Here is an 18385-nt window from a genome sequence, read left to right as displayed (position 1 = left end):
TATTATTTTAGTTTCTTTTCTCATGGCAATTTATTATTTCATGGGGTAGAAATGAAACATTTGTTTGGTTGCTTTTATTTACAATAATAATAAAACGAGAAATATTTTCCCCTGTAGGCTATGCTATATTCTTTCTATCCACTCCCGATCTACTGCAATGCAATGCATTGGACGGAGACGCGCAGCGCGTGCGTGATGATGTGAGGAGTGACGACACGGCGCATCAAAGGCACGAGATCGCCGAGACTGATAGAGCCCGAACCGAAGCAGCAGCAACGGCAGGGACAGGTCGAGACGCTCCGAACCGACCGCAGACGCGCCAGTGCACCGAATCCTGCGAATAAAAGATGCTCCAGTTCGGCGGCAGGGTGTGCGGCGTTCCCGCGCTCGTCTCTCTGATTCTGGTGGCGTTGGCGGCGGCATCATCTGATCTGTTTGACAACCAACTGGGCGATATCAATTACTGCAAAAAGCAATGCCAGATGTCCATCAAAAACAAAAGCCCCGCCAAAGTAAGTGCCATGTACAAGATGCTTCAGCAGTATATTGTAACGGCCTGTGGAAAAAAAAATACATTTAATATTATTTTGTATTTACTAGTGGTTCATCAGAGCCTCAGCCATTTGTAAATGTGAATAAATAAAATCATTTTGCAATAGAAAATTACTATAGTCAACGTGCGAGATTAGGCTAAACCAAACCTTAATTTTGACACAAAACTGTTCTGCTCAAAGACACTGCGCAAAAATGGAGCATAATTTGGCAGCACCCCGAGCCAATTCTTAATCGATTCATGGATTTCTGTGTCCTAGTTTTTGGCACCGCATGGAAACGTTACTTTGTATCCACCAAGAACAGGCCGAGAATGATGCTTTATGACGCATGGATTTTAACGGTCAATATGTAGACACAGGCGCTGTCTGGCCGGAACTGTCATTCGGATGCGTTTAAACATTCTAAATGCGCCAAACGGAACGCGGCAATAGAATTCTCACCGAAATACATCTCCATTAGGTCCATTGTTTGATGATGGCACGTAACGCCTTATGTAAAGACGTGGGTTGAAATTTGCTCGATATCCGTGTGCGTCGTCATTCAATTAGACCTACAATCCTTAAGATTTAAATATTCAGAAACTGAGATGGAATCCTTATTTTCCCTGCAGCCTGCATCACTTTGCACTAGTGGATGTTCGTTTGTAGGGATGAGAAGGGATGTGAACGATTCTAATTGTTATCAACTCAAGTTGCTTTTACTGCCTTACAGATGTAACAGATATAACAAATAATATTGGAAAAGGTGTGTCAAATAGACTTTGAATGACTTTAAAAGTGGACCTTTAACTGTAACTTTCATTCATTCATTTTCATAAAATCCCACTGATGACACCGAAGTTCGTAATTTCAAGCAGGATATAACGAAAGTAATTTCTTGCAATTCAATAACTGTTCCGACTGATTCAGAAGTCTTTTTGATTTTCCAAAAAGAAATGGCTCTTGAGGATAGTTAGTTAAAAAATGGGTATGTTTAAAGGACAACGCTGTACTAAAAACAGAGAAGTTTTTTCTTTAGGTTTTTCGCTTACAGATGACAATGACATCACCGTTCACACGGATCCGCGAAAACAACAAAAAATGCTGTATTATGGCTCCAGGCCAGCAGTTGGCGATGTCACTTTGTAAAGAAACACTACGCGCCTAATAGATTGAACACGTAATGCACATCACGTCACCGTTTTCACAAATTTGTGGTTTTGTAGTTTACACAGAGACGATAACGGTATAGTTTTCAAAATCTTGCACTTTTTATCCCGTTTTTAAAAGTTTGCATTTTCAGGCCACCAAAACGCTTTTGTCGTGTAAATGAACGGCCAAAGCGCATAAAACGTTTTCCATTTTAAGTTGAAAACTGTCGTGTAAACAGCCCCTCAGACTACAGTGGTCATGCTGTATGTTTTTGATTCACTAAAAAGATCCGGCACATAAGAGTCATTCGTCTGGGAGTTTGAAAAAATAGAAACGAAGAAGCTTCGCACGCATATTCGTTTGTTTGTTTGTTTATTTATGAAAGTCTTCAAAGTGAATTAATCGCTCTCTTTCGGGAGTGCCTCACTGCTTTTTTAATGAATCACTTTGAATGATTCGAGGACTCGCTCATGCCACAAATCAGTGCAATTTATAAAAAGATTCACTGAACGAATCAGTGAACCAACCTCCTTTGGAGAACGGATTCAAATATATATATATATCGTTCAGCTCCCTGTAAATTCTGGAGTAACCTTTGATATTGTGGCTCACTGAAGGTCACTGCAGGGTCAGGTGACTCCTGTAACTCTAAAAGTTATGAGTCAACCATACGTGGGTTTGAATCATCTCACTTTGCCCTTCCATCTTCAAACCTCAACCAGTGCTCTTCTATCGCCACCCACAATCATTCCTCCATTCTGATGTACTATTCAGAAAATCGTTGGCATGTCACATCTTGCATAATGATTTTGAGGATCTCAAGATGGATTTTGCATAAAAGGTCCTTTGACAGCACCTCCACATATCTACAATGTCCCTGTGGATAAAAACATCTGAACATCAATTAAAGCAATTCTTGGTATTACATATATAACTGTACAAAAGGATTCATTCTGAATGAAGCTTTTACCTGGTCCCTACAGGACTCCATCATGAATGCCTGTCACCGTGGCTGTCGGCTCTACTCCATCTGCCAGTTTGTGAATGGAAATTCAGGCATCAATACCAGCAAGGAAGAGTGCCAGGGAGGTACGACCTATTTTGTTTTGAGAAGTTGCCGAATTTAGCAACGATATTAACTTAACTACAGCATTGGAACGCTCAAATCATTTTAGTGAATTGGTTTATTATTTACTGACTCAACTCCATGCACTATGATTTGGACTCAGTTATGTACATTTGATGTTGTATTTATATAAATTTACCTATGCTAGTTTGATATTGTCACTTTAATTGAGATTATTTCATTCAATCATTTATTTTGTGCTAGCAAAAATATGACTATGCTTAACTTATAAATTACATCATTGGATAGTTATTTGATTAATTTATAAGTAGCCTAACTTCAGCTTTTTGTTAGCAGCTTTTACGGTTGCTAACTATTTCAAATTACCTTTAGCTTTCTAAGCTACAGTTTCAAATGACCTATTTAAAGGTGCAGTCCCATTATCAAATTTTTGCAGTAAAAAAAGGTCCATTGTCAATAGTGTAGCAATGAATGAATCACCTTAAAGGGTTAGTAACCCAAAAATTAAAATTATCCCCAAATGTACTCACTGTCAAGCCATCCTAGGTGTATATGACTTTCTTATTTCAGCCAAACACAAAAAAAATATCCTGGCTCGTCCAAGCTTTATAATGGAAGTGAATAGTAACTGAGATTTTGAAGCCAAAAAAAGCACATCCATTCATCATAAAAGTAATCCAGAAGTAATTTTATAATGGATGGATGTGCTTTTTGGGGTTTCAAAATCTCAGTATTCACTCCCATTTGAAGGTTGGAAGAGCCAGGATATTTTTTGATGTAACTCCAAATGTGTTTGGCTGTAAGAAGAAAATCATATACACCTAGGATGGCTTGAGGGGTGAGTAAATTATGGGATACTTTTCATTTTTGGGGGAACTAACCCTTTTAGTTAAATTTTTCTGACCGAAATCTTTTGAACTTGTGTCGTAATTACAATTCCAGTGCTTGGATGTACAAACTTCCTTGGATGACTTGAATGCTGCTTAAAGGCGAGATCACATTAGCGAATGTTCGCAGACAAAAAAGGTGCATTGTCTATTATCAGTAGTAAAGCACAAAAAACTCACACAGTGACACAGGGTGGCCGCGGGTCCTTAAAAAGTCTTAAAATGTCTTAAATAAAGTTTTCCTAATAAAAGGCCTTAAAAAGTATTAAAATGTCTTAAATTCAGATTCTATGGGTCTTAAACATTTCTGGTCACATTACCGCTAAAATTTCTCCAGTCTGACGGACAAAATGTCTGTCAAATAACCAGTGAAGCATCGAATCGTGAGAATGATTCTGATTTTATTTACATAAACAGCGATTGATAATGATAATGCAGGACTCGACATTAATGCTTGTCCGCTTGTCCGGGACAAGTAGATTTTTTGAAGGGAAAAGTAAAAGAGAATTTTACTTGCCCGACCGGACAAGTAGCCTGATGAGAACAAAAACAAAAATAACTAGGGAATGACTAAACCGAGAGAATGATTCTGATTTTATTACATTTATTGTAAGTTGCGATCGATTGTAATAAATGCATTAATAAATGCAACCCTGCCTACATGTTAGTTAAAAATAAAAATAAATAATCTGTAATATGTACTGTAGCCACTAGATGTCTGTATAGTCCTTTACATAAATATTTATTCAGGGCTGTGAAATTCTTAATAAATAAAAGTTGTTGTTTTTTAAAATAATATCTGTCCTTGAAGTAATCCAAAAGTAATCAGTTACATTACTTTCATATTGTGGTACTTGGATTACGTTACTGAATACTTTTTTTATGAAGTAATTTGTAACTGTAACGGAATACATTTTTGAAGTAACCCTCCCAAGCCTGCATGTAGGCTACAAGGAAATAATAAAAACACAACATTTAAAAATTCTACACAATCTACATATTAGTTTATTTTAAAATAGGCCTACATGTTGTCTAAAGCCGTGATCTTTCTTAATTTGCCTGACTGAACTTGGGCCGTTGGCAGTGGGACTTGCCCTACATTACCTAGCAGCGAACATTGCGTTAAGTGAGTCTGAGAAGAGATTATGATTATGAAAGGACATTTTAGGTACTAAAAAAGCTACTCTCCTAATTTCCAAGAAATGAAAGCATTTTTACCCGTGGGCAGCATCGTTTCTAGTAGCAGTGATTCAATCTGTGTCTGAGGAGATTGTTGTAGAGAGCTGTTATTTTGCGCATGCACCAGCGGGTGGCACACGTGACTCGTGTCGTGACTCCTGAGCATTAATCAAGCAATGCTTAATATAATGTTATTATGCCAAAATACAGATTTATTTAGTTTTAAATGAAACCACAGTAATCCTGAAAGTATCCCCCCTTTTTTCAAAAAGTAACTATAATCTTATTACTACGTTTTTTGACGTAACTGTAACGAATTACAGTTACTGGATTTTTGTATCCTGATTACATAACGCCGTTACATGTATTCCGTTACTCCCCAGCCTTGTACATAAATGAGCGCAACACACACACACTCATTTAACAACATACTGCCAATAATAAATCTACATGTGGAGTTTTAAATGTTTAACATATGTTAAGCAAACTCAATTATTTTTACTGAATACCATCACGATTGAAAATTTGACATTGATTTCCTACAACAGTTCAATAAACAGTTAAAATTAAGTCACTTACATTTTAGATGCAATATTGCCTGTTTTTGTTCTGTTTCAGCAGCGAAAATAGTTCCAAACAAAAATCACAGCAGAACCCCGGCGCATCTCACAGGAACACTCAGCCTGTTTTCATTACTGAATGATTCAGCATTTTGAACGAATCGGTTGAGTCAAAGATTCAATGACCCATTCATAAACATCTGTCTCATTCTTGAATGAATCAGACATTTGAACGAATCGTTTGAATGAATGAATCAATGACTCACTTATTAAGACGGTCGCCTGCCACCACCTACTGGCGCTTTAGTGTTATGTTTAAAACATAGGTTTAAAAGTAGTATCGTTCTTGTTTCTTATTTGTATATTTAAATCGATTTCATACCATTATTTTATGCATTTGTAATTTTTCAGTGTAAATTATTTAATTTGATCAGCCCTACCTAGGGTAACAGCCCTATAGTGTCTTATTATTCTAAATAATTTAATTTATTGATCAAATTTAGGAATTTAAAATTTGCCCTTTAAAGGTGCAGATATTACAATATGCCGATTTAAATATCAAAGCTGATTGAACACTGATGAGAATATTGCTTCAGAATAAATTAACACACAAAAAAAAAATCCGGACAAAGCAACTTTTTTACTCGGGCAAGTGAATTGTCAAAAGGACAAGCACATGAAAAGGCTTAATGTCGAGCCCTGCATGTATTTCTGCAGCGCTGTTGAGACTCGGGCTGCCTGTCTCTGTGAGAGATTTTAAAGTGAGAAATCAAAACTAATGTGCATAACAGCACACAAAAAAACGAGTTTTGGTAAAAACTGAGGTAAAAATTAAAAATGTTGATTTTTTTATTTTTATCATATGATATAGTTAAGTAACATGACAGGAGCTATTTTGCTGAATATTCTTACGATTGCAAATGTTACATTGATTTTAGTTCAATAAACAAGTAAGGTTAAACATTAAATATTACATATACGTATGTAATATAATGTGAATGCCCATCACAGGTTTGGTCTTAAATTTCATTCAAAGTAGCATTAAAAAGGTCTTAAAAAGTCTTAAATTTAACTTGTTTATATCTGTAGACACCCTGGTGACAGAAGTCACTTTCAAACCAAGCAGTTTTCTATTGGTCAATGTGGCAAATTCGAATGACCAACTTGATCCAGTCGTGAAATCTGCACGGGGAAATTTTTCGCCCCAACTCAAAGTCCTGATAAAGGGGATTCATATTGAAATAGCAAAAAATCGCCAAACAATGGTAAATTTGACCGCACCTTAAGACTATTTTTCTGACCGAAATCTCTCATAATTGAGTTTCCAGTGCTTATAAGTTGAAACCTCACAGGAGGAATTGAACTCAGCTTAAGAACCAGTAAGATATATCAGACTGATATATTCTAGTACTAAATTGAAAGCAAGAAAAGCTATCGTTTTAAATGTGTTCAAGAACATTTGACACAGCTAATGTTTGGGAATGAAGCGCTTCATAGCCCAAGGACATATACTATAGAGTGTGCAGACAGGCTGATAGCACTCATTTTTATCTGGAGATGGTATTGTGTGCTAGTGGCAAACAGAGCTGTCTGTGGGAAGCTGCTAGGCATGAGGGAAGCTGTTTTATTGAAAATCAATCCTGCGCTTTCTGAGGCGGGCGGCTGCTGCTCAGATGTTTGTTGATATTGATGACTGCTTGACCGTGGGGAGGGTTGAATGGAGATGGAGCCGTCTGACAGGTATCGTTTGTGTGTGTGTGTGTGTGTGTAGCATGCCAGGAGGCCTACAGTAAACTGCTGGAGCAGGAGGCGTGCAGCACTGGGTGTGCCAGCCAACCCGCTGAGCCGGAGATCAAACGGAGAAAGGTAAGACTTCTCGGTTGTTTCCTTTTGGAAGTGCGCTGATGTTTTGACATCTCTATCAAATTGCCCTCTCGGTTTGATCTCCAGCTCAAGGCTCTGACCAACCGACCCAAGCCCATCTCTGTGATGGATGCCGTGTCCAGCTGGTGCAATGACATCGTCAGTTCCGCCCAGAGCTTCATTTCTTCCACCTGGACCTTCTACCTGCAGGCTGATGATGGGAAGGTCGTTGTGTTCCAGGTTAGTCCATCGGTGTCTCTGCTCTTCTGAGTAGACTTGATGTTGTGGTTCTCAACTGGTTTTGCTAATGGGCCAAAATTGTACATTGGACTCTATTGTTTATTTAACAAAATGTAACAAAAGTTTCTGAAAATAGAAGATGTACATTTATTAGTATTTTTTACATAGCCTACATGTTAAATGCTATTGTTTTTTATTGAAATTAAGTACTTAGAAATTACTTCTAGCACTTAAACTTGTTTTAGTTCGTTGCCAATGCACCATTTCTCATTTTCATTCAAGTTTGTTTTTTGGTTTAAGTTTTTCATCTAATATTTCTATTTGATTTGATTTTAGTTAACGAAATGATTTTTAATAGTATTCGTTTTAGTTAACAATAACAACATTGCAGTTAAAATAAAAGGAAGGTAATTTTGGTATTGCTTAAAATAATCTATACTTTTATGAGTTTATGATAAATAAATTGAGCAAAAACTGAGAAATATTTTTTTTTTGAACATTTTTAATGTTTTAATTTAAAAAAAATCATTTTTGTTTTGATGAAAGCAGGCTTTTATTCAACAATTTTATTAATATGATTAATAACAAAATATTATAATAATGCATATTTATTGAAACTTAAAATATTTGTCACTTTATGAAACGTAATCCTACAATGTATTACTACTATGTACTGTATATATACTAAGTATTAATAATACTACTACTAATTAAACTATTTCATAATATTTAAAACACATTATTTAGTCAATATTTAATTATTAACCTGACATAGACCCAATTCTTTCAAATGCTTTCTAAATGTCTTTGAATTTCAAGGGTTTCGTGCTCTTGGCGTTCACAAAACTCAGCAAGCCAAAGTGGCAAGTCACTCATCCTCTGATATCTGCAACAAAATATCTGGAAAGCATTTTCTGCTCCATTTCAAATGTTTTGAGTTTTATTATTTGCATTTAGCATTGTTTTTTTCCTAACAGATCAAACCTGTGACCCATTTTGGGTTGCAGCCCTTCAGTTGAGAATCACTGGTGTAGAAGATTCCACTAGTGACTCTCATATGCTCATGGTTTCAAGATCTGGTATGTTTTACAAAGGTTGCGGTCACATTAGTGCAGTATTGGGATCATATGAGCGCAGGGGACTGGTTCTTCAAAGATGTTTAATCAGAAACCTTATTCTCCCTGGAGGTCATCCAACTTTATCCATAGCCTAGCCTGTTTTTGTGAGTTCCTTGCTGTTTCTAACCCAACTACAATCATTAGACAACCTCAAAATGATTATGTAAACAAAGAGTTCTTAAAAAAAAATCACTAAGCTTCACTTAAAACAAATAGAGATGTAAAATTTCATCAATACAAGCTTTTTCAGTTAAGTCGCAGCCTTGATGATTGTGCATTTAACAGCCGTGACAGGAGAAGAGGCGAGAGAAAACCTCCACAGCCGTCCTGCGGCAGGCCTGGCCTGTATTTAGCGGTCAGCTGGAAGATGGCCAGCCCAAGTGAAGGACTGACACGGGCCAGAGATTGCACAGAGGGTGAAAACCCAAAGTTTAAACGGTAGCATCTCGCTACCAATCCGTTAAATCATGCATGTGGAATTAGAACTTTGTAGATATAGGGAGACTCGATTTCTGGAGGAAGTGAAGCACTAATGATCGGCTTTTTGCCTCGGGCGTTTGAACCGAGAAATGAAAACGGATTGTTTTTCAACAGACCTGCTGTGGTGTGCATTTGGCCCGGATGATGCCGTTTTCACAGTTACGTGAACCATCGCACAACTGGAATATAAATAGCTTGGCATGAATACAGAACTTTGGGTGTGCTGGATTTTGAAAGTTGAGATTTATGTTATCTGTTTGATTTTTGAAAGGAACTAATAAAACGTATCTTCGAAGAGAGGTCTGGAGGGAATTCTTGCACTTCAGAAAGAGCTTCCCCAAGTGCTTCCCACAGCACTACACAAATTTCCCTGAAGTTTGAAAAAATCCAATCACTAGTAAGAAGCATTGGTATAAACCAAATGTAAAATTCTATATGAATCTGCTTATTCGGCTCTTTGAATTGATGTCTGAGGTTCTTTCAGCGCTCCGTGACTTCTCTGGAACTTTTCGGAATATCTGTAATGGTAGAATAGTTTTCATTTGAACATTTTCGGGAATTCATCAACAGCCAAATAATACCATAACCAGTATTTTTTGCCACATTTATTCTGAACTATTCAAGAACAGGCAATGCGTTTGCGAATTGGAGTAGCACTATGCTGTTTTTTGGACAGTTTATTAAAGGGATTCTGTACAAGTTAAGCTCAATCAACAGAATTTCTCTCTCTTCCTTTTTCTTTTTCTTTAAAAAAGCAACAATTGAGGCACTTACGATGGAAGTGAATGGGGCTAGTTTTTAGAATATTTAAAAGCAGAAATAATTTTTTTAAAGCACTTACATTAAAAATGCATCCCAAATAATACACAACATTTAACATAAGAATTAGTCGTTTTAGGGTTTATAATTAAAACTTAATTAACTTTATACAGAAAGGGTTAGTAAAAGTTTTTTTTTACATTTTGTGGCTAGTATTGAAACGTATTTTAACGTTTACAGATTGTCCCACCAACCTTATCTTACTGTAATCCATATATTAGCATCTTATTAAATGCCCCATTCCTCAGATCTACACTATGATCTGCAGCCTAGTTTCACATCAGTATCAGGCCGACATTTGACATTGGTTATACTGCAGTCTGGGCTTAATGTTTGTCCGTTCTGTCCAGGGTTTTGATGAGGTAATCAACAGGAATCAGACTATTTCCTCTTGAGATGAAGGGTAAACATGACTCGTTCGCTGAATTGGTGATTGGTGCAATGGATTTTTGTTTGGATGGAGGTCGGCCATCTTGTTTAAATTCTGTGCTAGTTCAATGTGGATGGCTGCTACATGCGAAAAGACAAGTTTGGAGAAAGCAAGCAAATTCCTAATAAGGGAAATGGGATTGTTTACTATGAAGTCAACAATCTGTGCCTCGTCTTCTTGGCAGTCTCGTAAGCTGCATTGATCACCTTTGGCGAGTTCTGCGGTAATGCGTGACAGATGCACATCAGACCGCTTTCACTAATGGCAAGATTCCATTGGTCTGTGGCCAGTCAACATTAACTTCCTCAGATGTTAATTTTTCCCCCTTTGATTCTCATCCCTTGCGGACATCTGGATTCAATAGTTTTGACAGCATCCCTTTCAATTAACGCAACTACGAGACTCGAGGCTTTTTGCAGAGATAATTTGCCCATACTATGTTGCATTTCATTACTTCATGTCTGTTTATGTAAAGAATTAGTTCGCCAAAATATAAAAATTCTGTACTCACCTTCATGTTGTTACAAATCCATATGACGTAATTTCCTCTGTTGAACACAATCAAAGACATTATTATTTATATATGAGTGTATAAAACAATTCTTTTGGAGCCCGTAATCTTTTCAGTGAATTGGTTGATCCTGTTCACAAAACCAATCTTGGGAGCGTTTCCCAAAAGCGATGTTAGCCAATTATGGTCACAAATTCTGATACTGATTTTCAAAACCATAGTTCCTGATTACAATAGAGCCTGATTACAAAAACAAAAGTCTCCCCATCAAAAGCCATGTGCCAAGCACACAATTATAATATTCTTATTATAATTTTATGTAGCCTATATGATAGACTTGCGCTGCACATGTTGCACTTAACTGTATTTTCCTTTTTTGAAGTGATTACAATCATATTTCAAATAATTCAAAACCATCTGTTTGCCATAACAGAGCACATCTGAAGTTTCTCAGCTGAAGGAAATAATTCATTATTTATCGACTATAATACATCGGCCAAATTTTCTTATCGTGGCCGATAACAATAAAATGTAACATATATCAGCCGATACAGATATGGTAGCAGATATATTGTGCATCCATTACCATTATATGAGGTGGTTCATGCTCCTATGCAAAATATGCAACATGGTTTCAAAAGATGTTTGACAAAGCTACTACAAAGCTTATTTCATTTCTCCAACAATGCAATGTACTATGGTGCTTAAACGGCAAGCTATGTCATTGTACGGGAAACACACCCCTGAATGATTTGTTCATTAATCTGACTGATTCAGTTCTCGAAATCAATATAGTGCTCAAGTCATATGGGGATTTTTTTTATGATACTTTTACCCTTTTGAAGCCTGAATGCTTCATTCCCTATAATTCCTGTAATTCACTGTAATTGCAAAAAAAGAATACAGAAAACACAAAACAGACTTGAGATTTTCTCCCCACAAAAGAAAGTCATATGGCTTTAGAACAGCATGAGGGTGAATAAATGATGACAAGATTTCCATTTTGTCTGAACTATTCCTTTAATCTTTAGAAATTAGGATTGGACACACCAGTCATTTATACATATGTAAAAAGTAAAATTCCAGTGTACCCCTTCTGCCTCCAGTTAAAGACTATTAGACTCTAGAAATACCATGACACTCCAAACAGTTTCTCGCGTTTACGTCTACCGTGACTATGACGTGAAAAATCATGTGTTTCCCGCTCTGTGGTCATTTTGGAGGTTCATATGAGCCTCCCTGGAGAGGTTATCTCAGAGGTCTGCTCTGCTGAGCCCATTTAGAAGAATTCAGTGGAAGAGAGCAAAAATCTCTCTATAAAATCTCAAGGGGCTACTAAAGAACCATAGTCTGAAAAAACATGTGCTAATTTACACATACAGGGCGAGATGGAGGGGCAGAAAGGAACACGTCCAGTCGTAGACTAATGAGACAGATTTCAAATCCACATCCTTTGGATCATTTTTGAAAGTGGCCTCTTAAAAGCTCTTATTCAAGTCAAGTTGTCCCTTCGCTCTCGTCAGAGTTGCCGTCTAGTGCTCGGTTTGACCAGCATGGCTTAGCGCCGCCAGGCAGCCTTTGTAATTGACTGTGGAAAGAGAGACTTCGCTGACGTGGCGTGGTTTCTCGAAACTGGAAGCAGCTGACAATAGCTTTTTAAAGAATCTTGATGGCATCAAGCAAACCTGAAATTCTAAGTTTTTACCAGGTGCAACGTGACAACTAGGGATGCTCATATTGACAGTTTAACCGTTAACCGTAAAGTAAAAATTTTAACCGATTAATACTACCAGTTAAACGGTTTAAAAGTTAAAAGGTTTATTTATTTTTAAGTTTTTTTTTTTGTTTGCCTCATGGTTAAATAAATACTATAAAAAAAAAATATAGCCTATATTTGTTAACTCGCGGGGCGCGTCGACACGCGCAACCACACGTGCCTACAAACATATTTCGCTGAGCGAGCAAAATGAAGCGAGTGAAAAGAAGTACTGTGTGGGACCATTTCGACAGAAAAGGCGACGAAGTTACGTGCAAAATATGCTACGCGGTATTAAAATACAGCAGTAGTACAAGTACAATGCAATATCACTGGCGAAGCAAACATCCACAAGCAAATGAAAGGCGCTTCCCAAAGCTGGCCACTCTAGCGAGACGTTATCTCTGTATTCCCGGGATATCTGTGCCATCGGAGAGGGTGTTTTCTGCCGCGGCTCTAACTGTCAACAGGCTGTGCTCCAGACTAACCCCACATCATGTAGACATGTTACTTTAAAAAAAAAAAAAACTAGACAAGGTGTGGATTAAGGTAGGCCTGCTATTTTTATTTGACGAAAAAACTTGAAATTGACCGAAAACAAATTGCCGGTTTAACAAATTGCCGGTTTTTCAAAGCTTCAAATGGATTCAGTGATTTATTTTTGTCATCTTAATTTGTGAATTATTTAAGTTAAAAAAAATATTTAGTGTAGGCCTATTTTATGTTTTTCTCTGTTGTCACTGTCAGAAATGCTGCAGGTGAGTGAAAATGTGATGTGAATCCAGGTTCTTTTGTGGATCTGTTCTGCATGCTGCTGTTTGCACGTTAATATAAACCCGTGAATTTTTGGGGGGGTATTTTTAACGGGTCACAGACACTAGTCAATTTATTTTTATTTAATGTCAATTCAATACTATAATCTTATAGTTAACGGTTAATACTCGGATAACGGTTCGGCAGTTGTCGGTCGGGAAAATTTACCGTAATGAGCATCCCTAGTGACAACAGTCAAGTGGGAAGTAGTTTGCTTTTGAAAGTACAAATTATTTGCAAATGACACAACTATATTCAGTGATATTCCGAGGCATTATATGTTGAGCAGGAACCAGTCAGTTTCCACTGTGGACGGGGCTACCAAGTGCAACGCAAACAAAAAAAGAAACCAAGTAAATGTATATATTCCTGTGTGCTACTTGTCAATGCTGGTGAGAAGAACACAGTTGTAGATTATGATATTTAAAATGTATTTAATATATTTTATTTATATATTAAATAAATATAATTAATATATTTTATTTAATTTATTTAACTGGTTGCAGTTACCATATATATAGGAACCACCCAGTTCCATAAAATGTTGCAATTTACGTAACCAAATCAACCTGCTGTCAGGTCTTTCTTTTTTCAAAGTTTGCCTTTTGGGAATCTATTTTTGCCAATTCTAGCTGTCCACATGATACAGGCGCATGCAGGAGCTGCACTAGCAGTTTTTGAAACATGCCCTCTACATCATCATATTTAACCGTGCTATTCATCATCTGTATGTTTGTAAGAATCACAGCTTTTGTATGTCACACTGCAATTTTTTTTCTGCTTTGCCAGCCTGTGCATGATTGTGTTGAAAACCTCACCACAACAAAACAGTCACAAACCAAACCGTTTCATTCAGAAGCCTTTCTGCTGAGTAAATCCCATAATACCGTTTCCTGCCCTTGACAGTGTGTTTGTTGATTCTCCCAGAGCCAGCCAGAGATCGAGTACTCCTTGCCTGAGTTACAAGCCCCGCGCTCCAACGTGGTTGACAAACCCTGGCCCCAAGTCAACTCCCACACACAGCGGCCACATACTGGTAAGAGTGAGCGCTTTCACCCCAGATGGCTGCTGACAGCTTTCCTTTTTCCTCTGAAATCTCATTTAATTGGAGCCAAGGACCAGAGCTTGAGCTTTGACTTTCATTTGCGACACATCCTGTGCAGCGCCGCTGTAGTTTGTCCGGAGCTTGAGGGTCATAAAATCAATGTCCACATGCTGAAAGTGCTGCCTCTGCATCCTTCCAGGTGGGAGGTCACATGGGGAGAGGAATGCGGCAAAACCTGGGGTGAAAGGAAAGCATGTCAGCCAACATGTCGAGGATCCAGCTGCCGAGCACGACTTCCTGGGCTGCATGTCAAGGTGGGTCTCAGAGGGGCTTTTAACAATCCAGCAGTTGCATTTTGGTAATAGTTTGGTTATGTCACAGTAAAAAAAATTAATAAATAAAAATAGCTGTACACGTACATACGTTTTACATTTAATTTATATATTTTAATGCATTTTACACGGATTAATAATTTATATTGTATACATATATAATTCATTTGTACAAAATATATAACTAATATATAGTAACTCTTTTATATATAATTTAATATGTACTATAGTGTATGTATATTTTTCATTTATATACTTTTATAAATGCAATTTATATAATTTAATCATTAATAATTACATTTTATATACACACGTATATATATATATATATATATATATATATATATATGCATTTACATATTTTTAACTTTTTTACAAAATTGATACATTTATATAAATATATTTAAATAATATAATTTTAATTTATATATTTTATATCTTTATATATTTTACATTACATTTTAATGTTTTATTTTATTTATATATATATACAATTTTTAGTATATAAAAAAAACCCTTGATACACTTTTAAATACATTTTTTAATATGATCTGAGCTTTTTCAAGTGTTATAATGTCTAAATGGATGTATACATCAGTGTGTAACTTCTTACCCTTTCTGTCTTCTAGGCGCTCAGGACTGCCGCGTTGGATTTTAGCCGCGTGCCTCTTCCTGTCCATCATGGTGATGCTGTGGCTGAGCTGTGCCAGTCTTGTCACGGCACCCGAGCAGCACATCAAGACTCAGGTACCTGTTCATTCATCAAACACGCACTACCAGTCAAATATAAGGCAGCTGATGTGAAAGCATTTCTTTAAATAGAAAAGTTGGAGCAAGTAGTGAAAGAAAAGCAGCCAACAAGTATCCAGCACACATGGGAACTCCTTCAAGAGTGTGGCTACTATAAAGTACTTTAATATGTTTTGAATACAAAAATTAAATGTCATTAATAAATGTTATACTTCCAGCTTAGCATCAATGGAGATAAGGAGTTCATGGATGACACCCAGAAGGTGAACCCCTATCACTTGACACCAGTGATTGCAATGACAATCGGCCAATCGGAGGAGATCAAGGAGGCGGGGCCGCTCCCGGTCAAGGTCGACCTCAACAAAACATATCTTTAAAAGCACAGAAGAGGTCGATACTTCGAAGACTAGGGTTTAAATCATCTCCAGAGCTATTTCTCGCAATTTAAGGGAAAGTTGCATTGTTTTTCTAAATAAATTTAAAAAATGCATGACGCCATTTATTATATCGTTTACGACGTACGTCCTGTCTGAATACTAGTCTCCTCACTGAATTCTCAAAACCTCATGGAATCGTAGTATAGGTGCTTGTTCACATAATGTACTAACGCATTGTTGACTAATATATAGATACACTAGTAATGTTTGAGCTCACGAACAACTTCGCAGCAAGTTTCTTATTGCAGTTGTGAAACGTTCTTATGGAATTCTTGAAAAACGCACTGTATAAACACAGGGGGCTCAGAGGCTAGATTATGCCACAACCTCAAAAGAACAGCAGGGTTATTTGTCAAGCTTTGGCCAGCGTTTAGATACTCCGATGAACATTTAGTTTAGCGATGAATACTTTCAAAGCGCCAGTCCCTGTTATTAATTAGCGTAAGCTTTGAAGGTGATCCGTTGGAGAGTCGCACTCCTAGATTCTCACTTTCATGTGAAACGAGCAAAAGAAAAATCAAATGCAGCCAATTAGCGAATGATCTGGTTTGGTAACGATGTTTACAAAACATGAATGCGTCCTTTGAACTGATATGTAATCAAACCGACAAGGACTCTTAATTACTTTGCAGATTGTGAATGCCTGTAATTTTAAGTGTTAAATTAGGATTTTGTTCAATTGTACAGGTAAATAAATGAAAAAACAGGATATTTTGTACGCAGGCGGGTATTTTGAGGGAGATTTTTCTTTTGCATAGTTATGCATTCATACTAAGCCTAACTAAACTACTCACATTCATGTCAAAAAAGCATGATGTGTATTTATTTATTCATGTATTTATTCAAAGCTTAAAGCAAGCAGCATATAACGCCTGTAGTCTTTCATCTCTCGTTTAGCTCATGGATTTTGACGCGTAATTGTACATTTATTCCCAATGTAAACTGTTATAGAGAGGAAAACGCTTGCTGTTCAGACCGAATGTGAATTGTTGTATTATTCCAATGCCTTTCCCGTTATATTCTCCATCTCTGCCTGGCCTATTGGGAAAGCCGGTGGGGGGTGGAGTTGGGGGCGGGGTTTTGAATGAATAACACCAGGCTTTGACAAATATCTTTTGTAAACTAGGCGTCAGAATTGAGGAGTTTTCATGGCACTATTTGTCTTGTGCTGCTATTTTTCTCCATTTAAGCCCAGCCACAGTGCATGCTAGTACGCTATGAGACATTGAATATATCGTCCCATCTATTTTGGAAACAAACTGCTGTATGCTTGTGATCTTTGTGTTTTTGCTTAATGTTCAGTAGGCATTGTAATTATGACCATAGATTACTAAGTCAAGAGGTGCGATACCTTAATAAGCCATTTAATATCTACTGGTTCATCGTTACTGTATGAAATACAAGTCAGTAATATCTTTCTCTCTCTTTTGAACAGTTTCCCATACGATATGCCATAATATTGGACAAATAAAGTGTTTTCATGTTGTAATTAATCTGGTGTGGGTCAAGATCCTGTTCAAATTGATCTCAAATAAATTTACAATATTAAAATAACTTCAACCAAAGCTAAAGTTGAACTAAATGTTTCATCATACGTCTTAGATGAAAATGTAGTAATGTATAGTTATAGTACAGTTTTAGTAACTGTTATTTTATGGATTTCGTTGTGGAAATATAGTACTAATGCATGTTATTATAGGCCAGGTAATAATAGATAATAGATAGTACTTATAACAATTTTTGTGACTACATATAGCAAGAAAAAAAGCTTGACTTTCCCAATCCACTGCAACCAGATACTGTCATTCATTCAACTGGACTTTTACAGTGAAATTGAATTGTAATTATGCATCACACACCACACGGGGGCGCTAGAGAGCTGTAGGTTACTTCAAAATGAATGGCTGTGGATAACTGGCATTACATGGAGCAAAAGTGTACATTCTCACTACAGTCTCTAGATAGCGCACTTTCACATAGAGATTAGTGTAGACGCCTGGGGGTTCCTTTATTACACAGATTTATTTTAAATGAATCACTAGTTGTAGCCTATATACCCTCAATTTCACCCCGACATAATGTATATAGTGTCAATTTGTCAAACCCCATTTATGACACATTACGACTCAGCTTCTCAGAAGTTTATGACTTTTACATCACAAAAAGCTACTGCATCTCTTACCTTTTGCAGGTATTTTTCAAAAACGAACCACCTGTGCTGTGAAGCAGGTGCAAACCTGTGAAGGTCAGCGAGATGTCCAGCAGACTGTTCTTCAAAAATAACTTCCTTCCGATTTAACACCCTGTCACTCACACACACACACACACACACACACACTTCATGTGCCCATCGGCTGTGATGGAACGTTTCCCACCTAGGGCTATGGATCCTC

General features: G+C 37.0%; 2 protein-coding genes across 2 annotated transcripts in view; one reads left to right on the top strand and one right to left on the bottom strand.

The window, feature by feature from the left end:
* LOC143736071 (uncharacterized) overlaps window positions 1–18385 on the bottom strand; it is a 795401-nt gene that overhangs the window by 534848 nt on the left and 242168 nt on the right. The gene's annotated exons all lie outside the window — the stretch shown is intronic.
* On the top strand, window positions 118–17485 carry tmem59l (transmembrane protein 59-like). The gene is made up of 8 exons (XM_077226500.1): window positions 118–512; window positions 2669–2774; window positions 7170–7264; window positions 7349–7501; window positions 14356–14464; window positions 14673–14787; window positions 15435–15552; window positions 15774–17485. Exons 1-8 carry the CDS (start codon window positions 348–350, stop codon window positions 15930–15932), a joined length of 1020 nt encoding a protein of 339 aa, XP_077082615.1. The 5' UTR covers window positions 118–347; the 3' UTR covers window positions 15933–17485.

The sequence above is a fragment of the Siphateles boraxobius genome, unplaced genomic scaffold (genome assembly GCF_051911475.1).
Source record: "Siphateles boraxobius isolate OS27281-9 unplaced genomic scaffold, OSU_SipBor_1 13, whole genome shotgun sequence".
NCBI lineage: Eukaryota > Metazoa > Chordata > Actinopteri > Cypriniformes > Leuciscidae > Siphateles > Siphateles boraxobius.
This window is presented reverse-complemented; position numbering and strand designations above follow the sequence as displayed.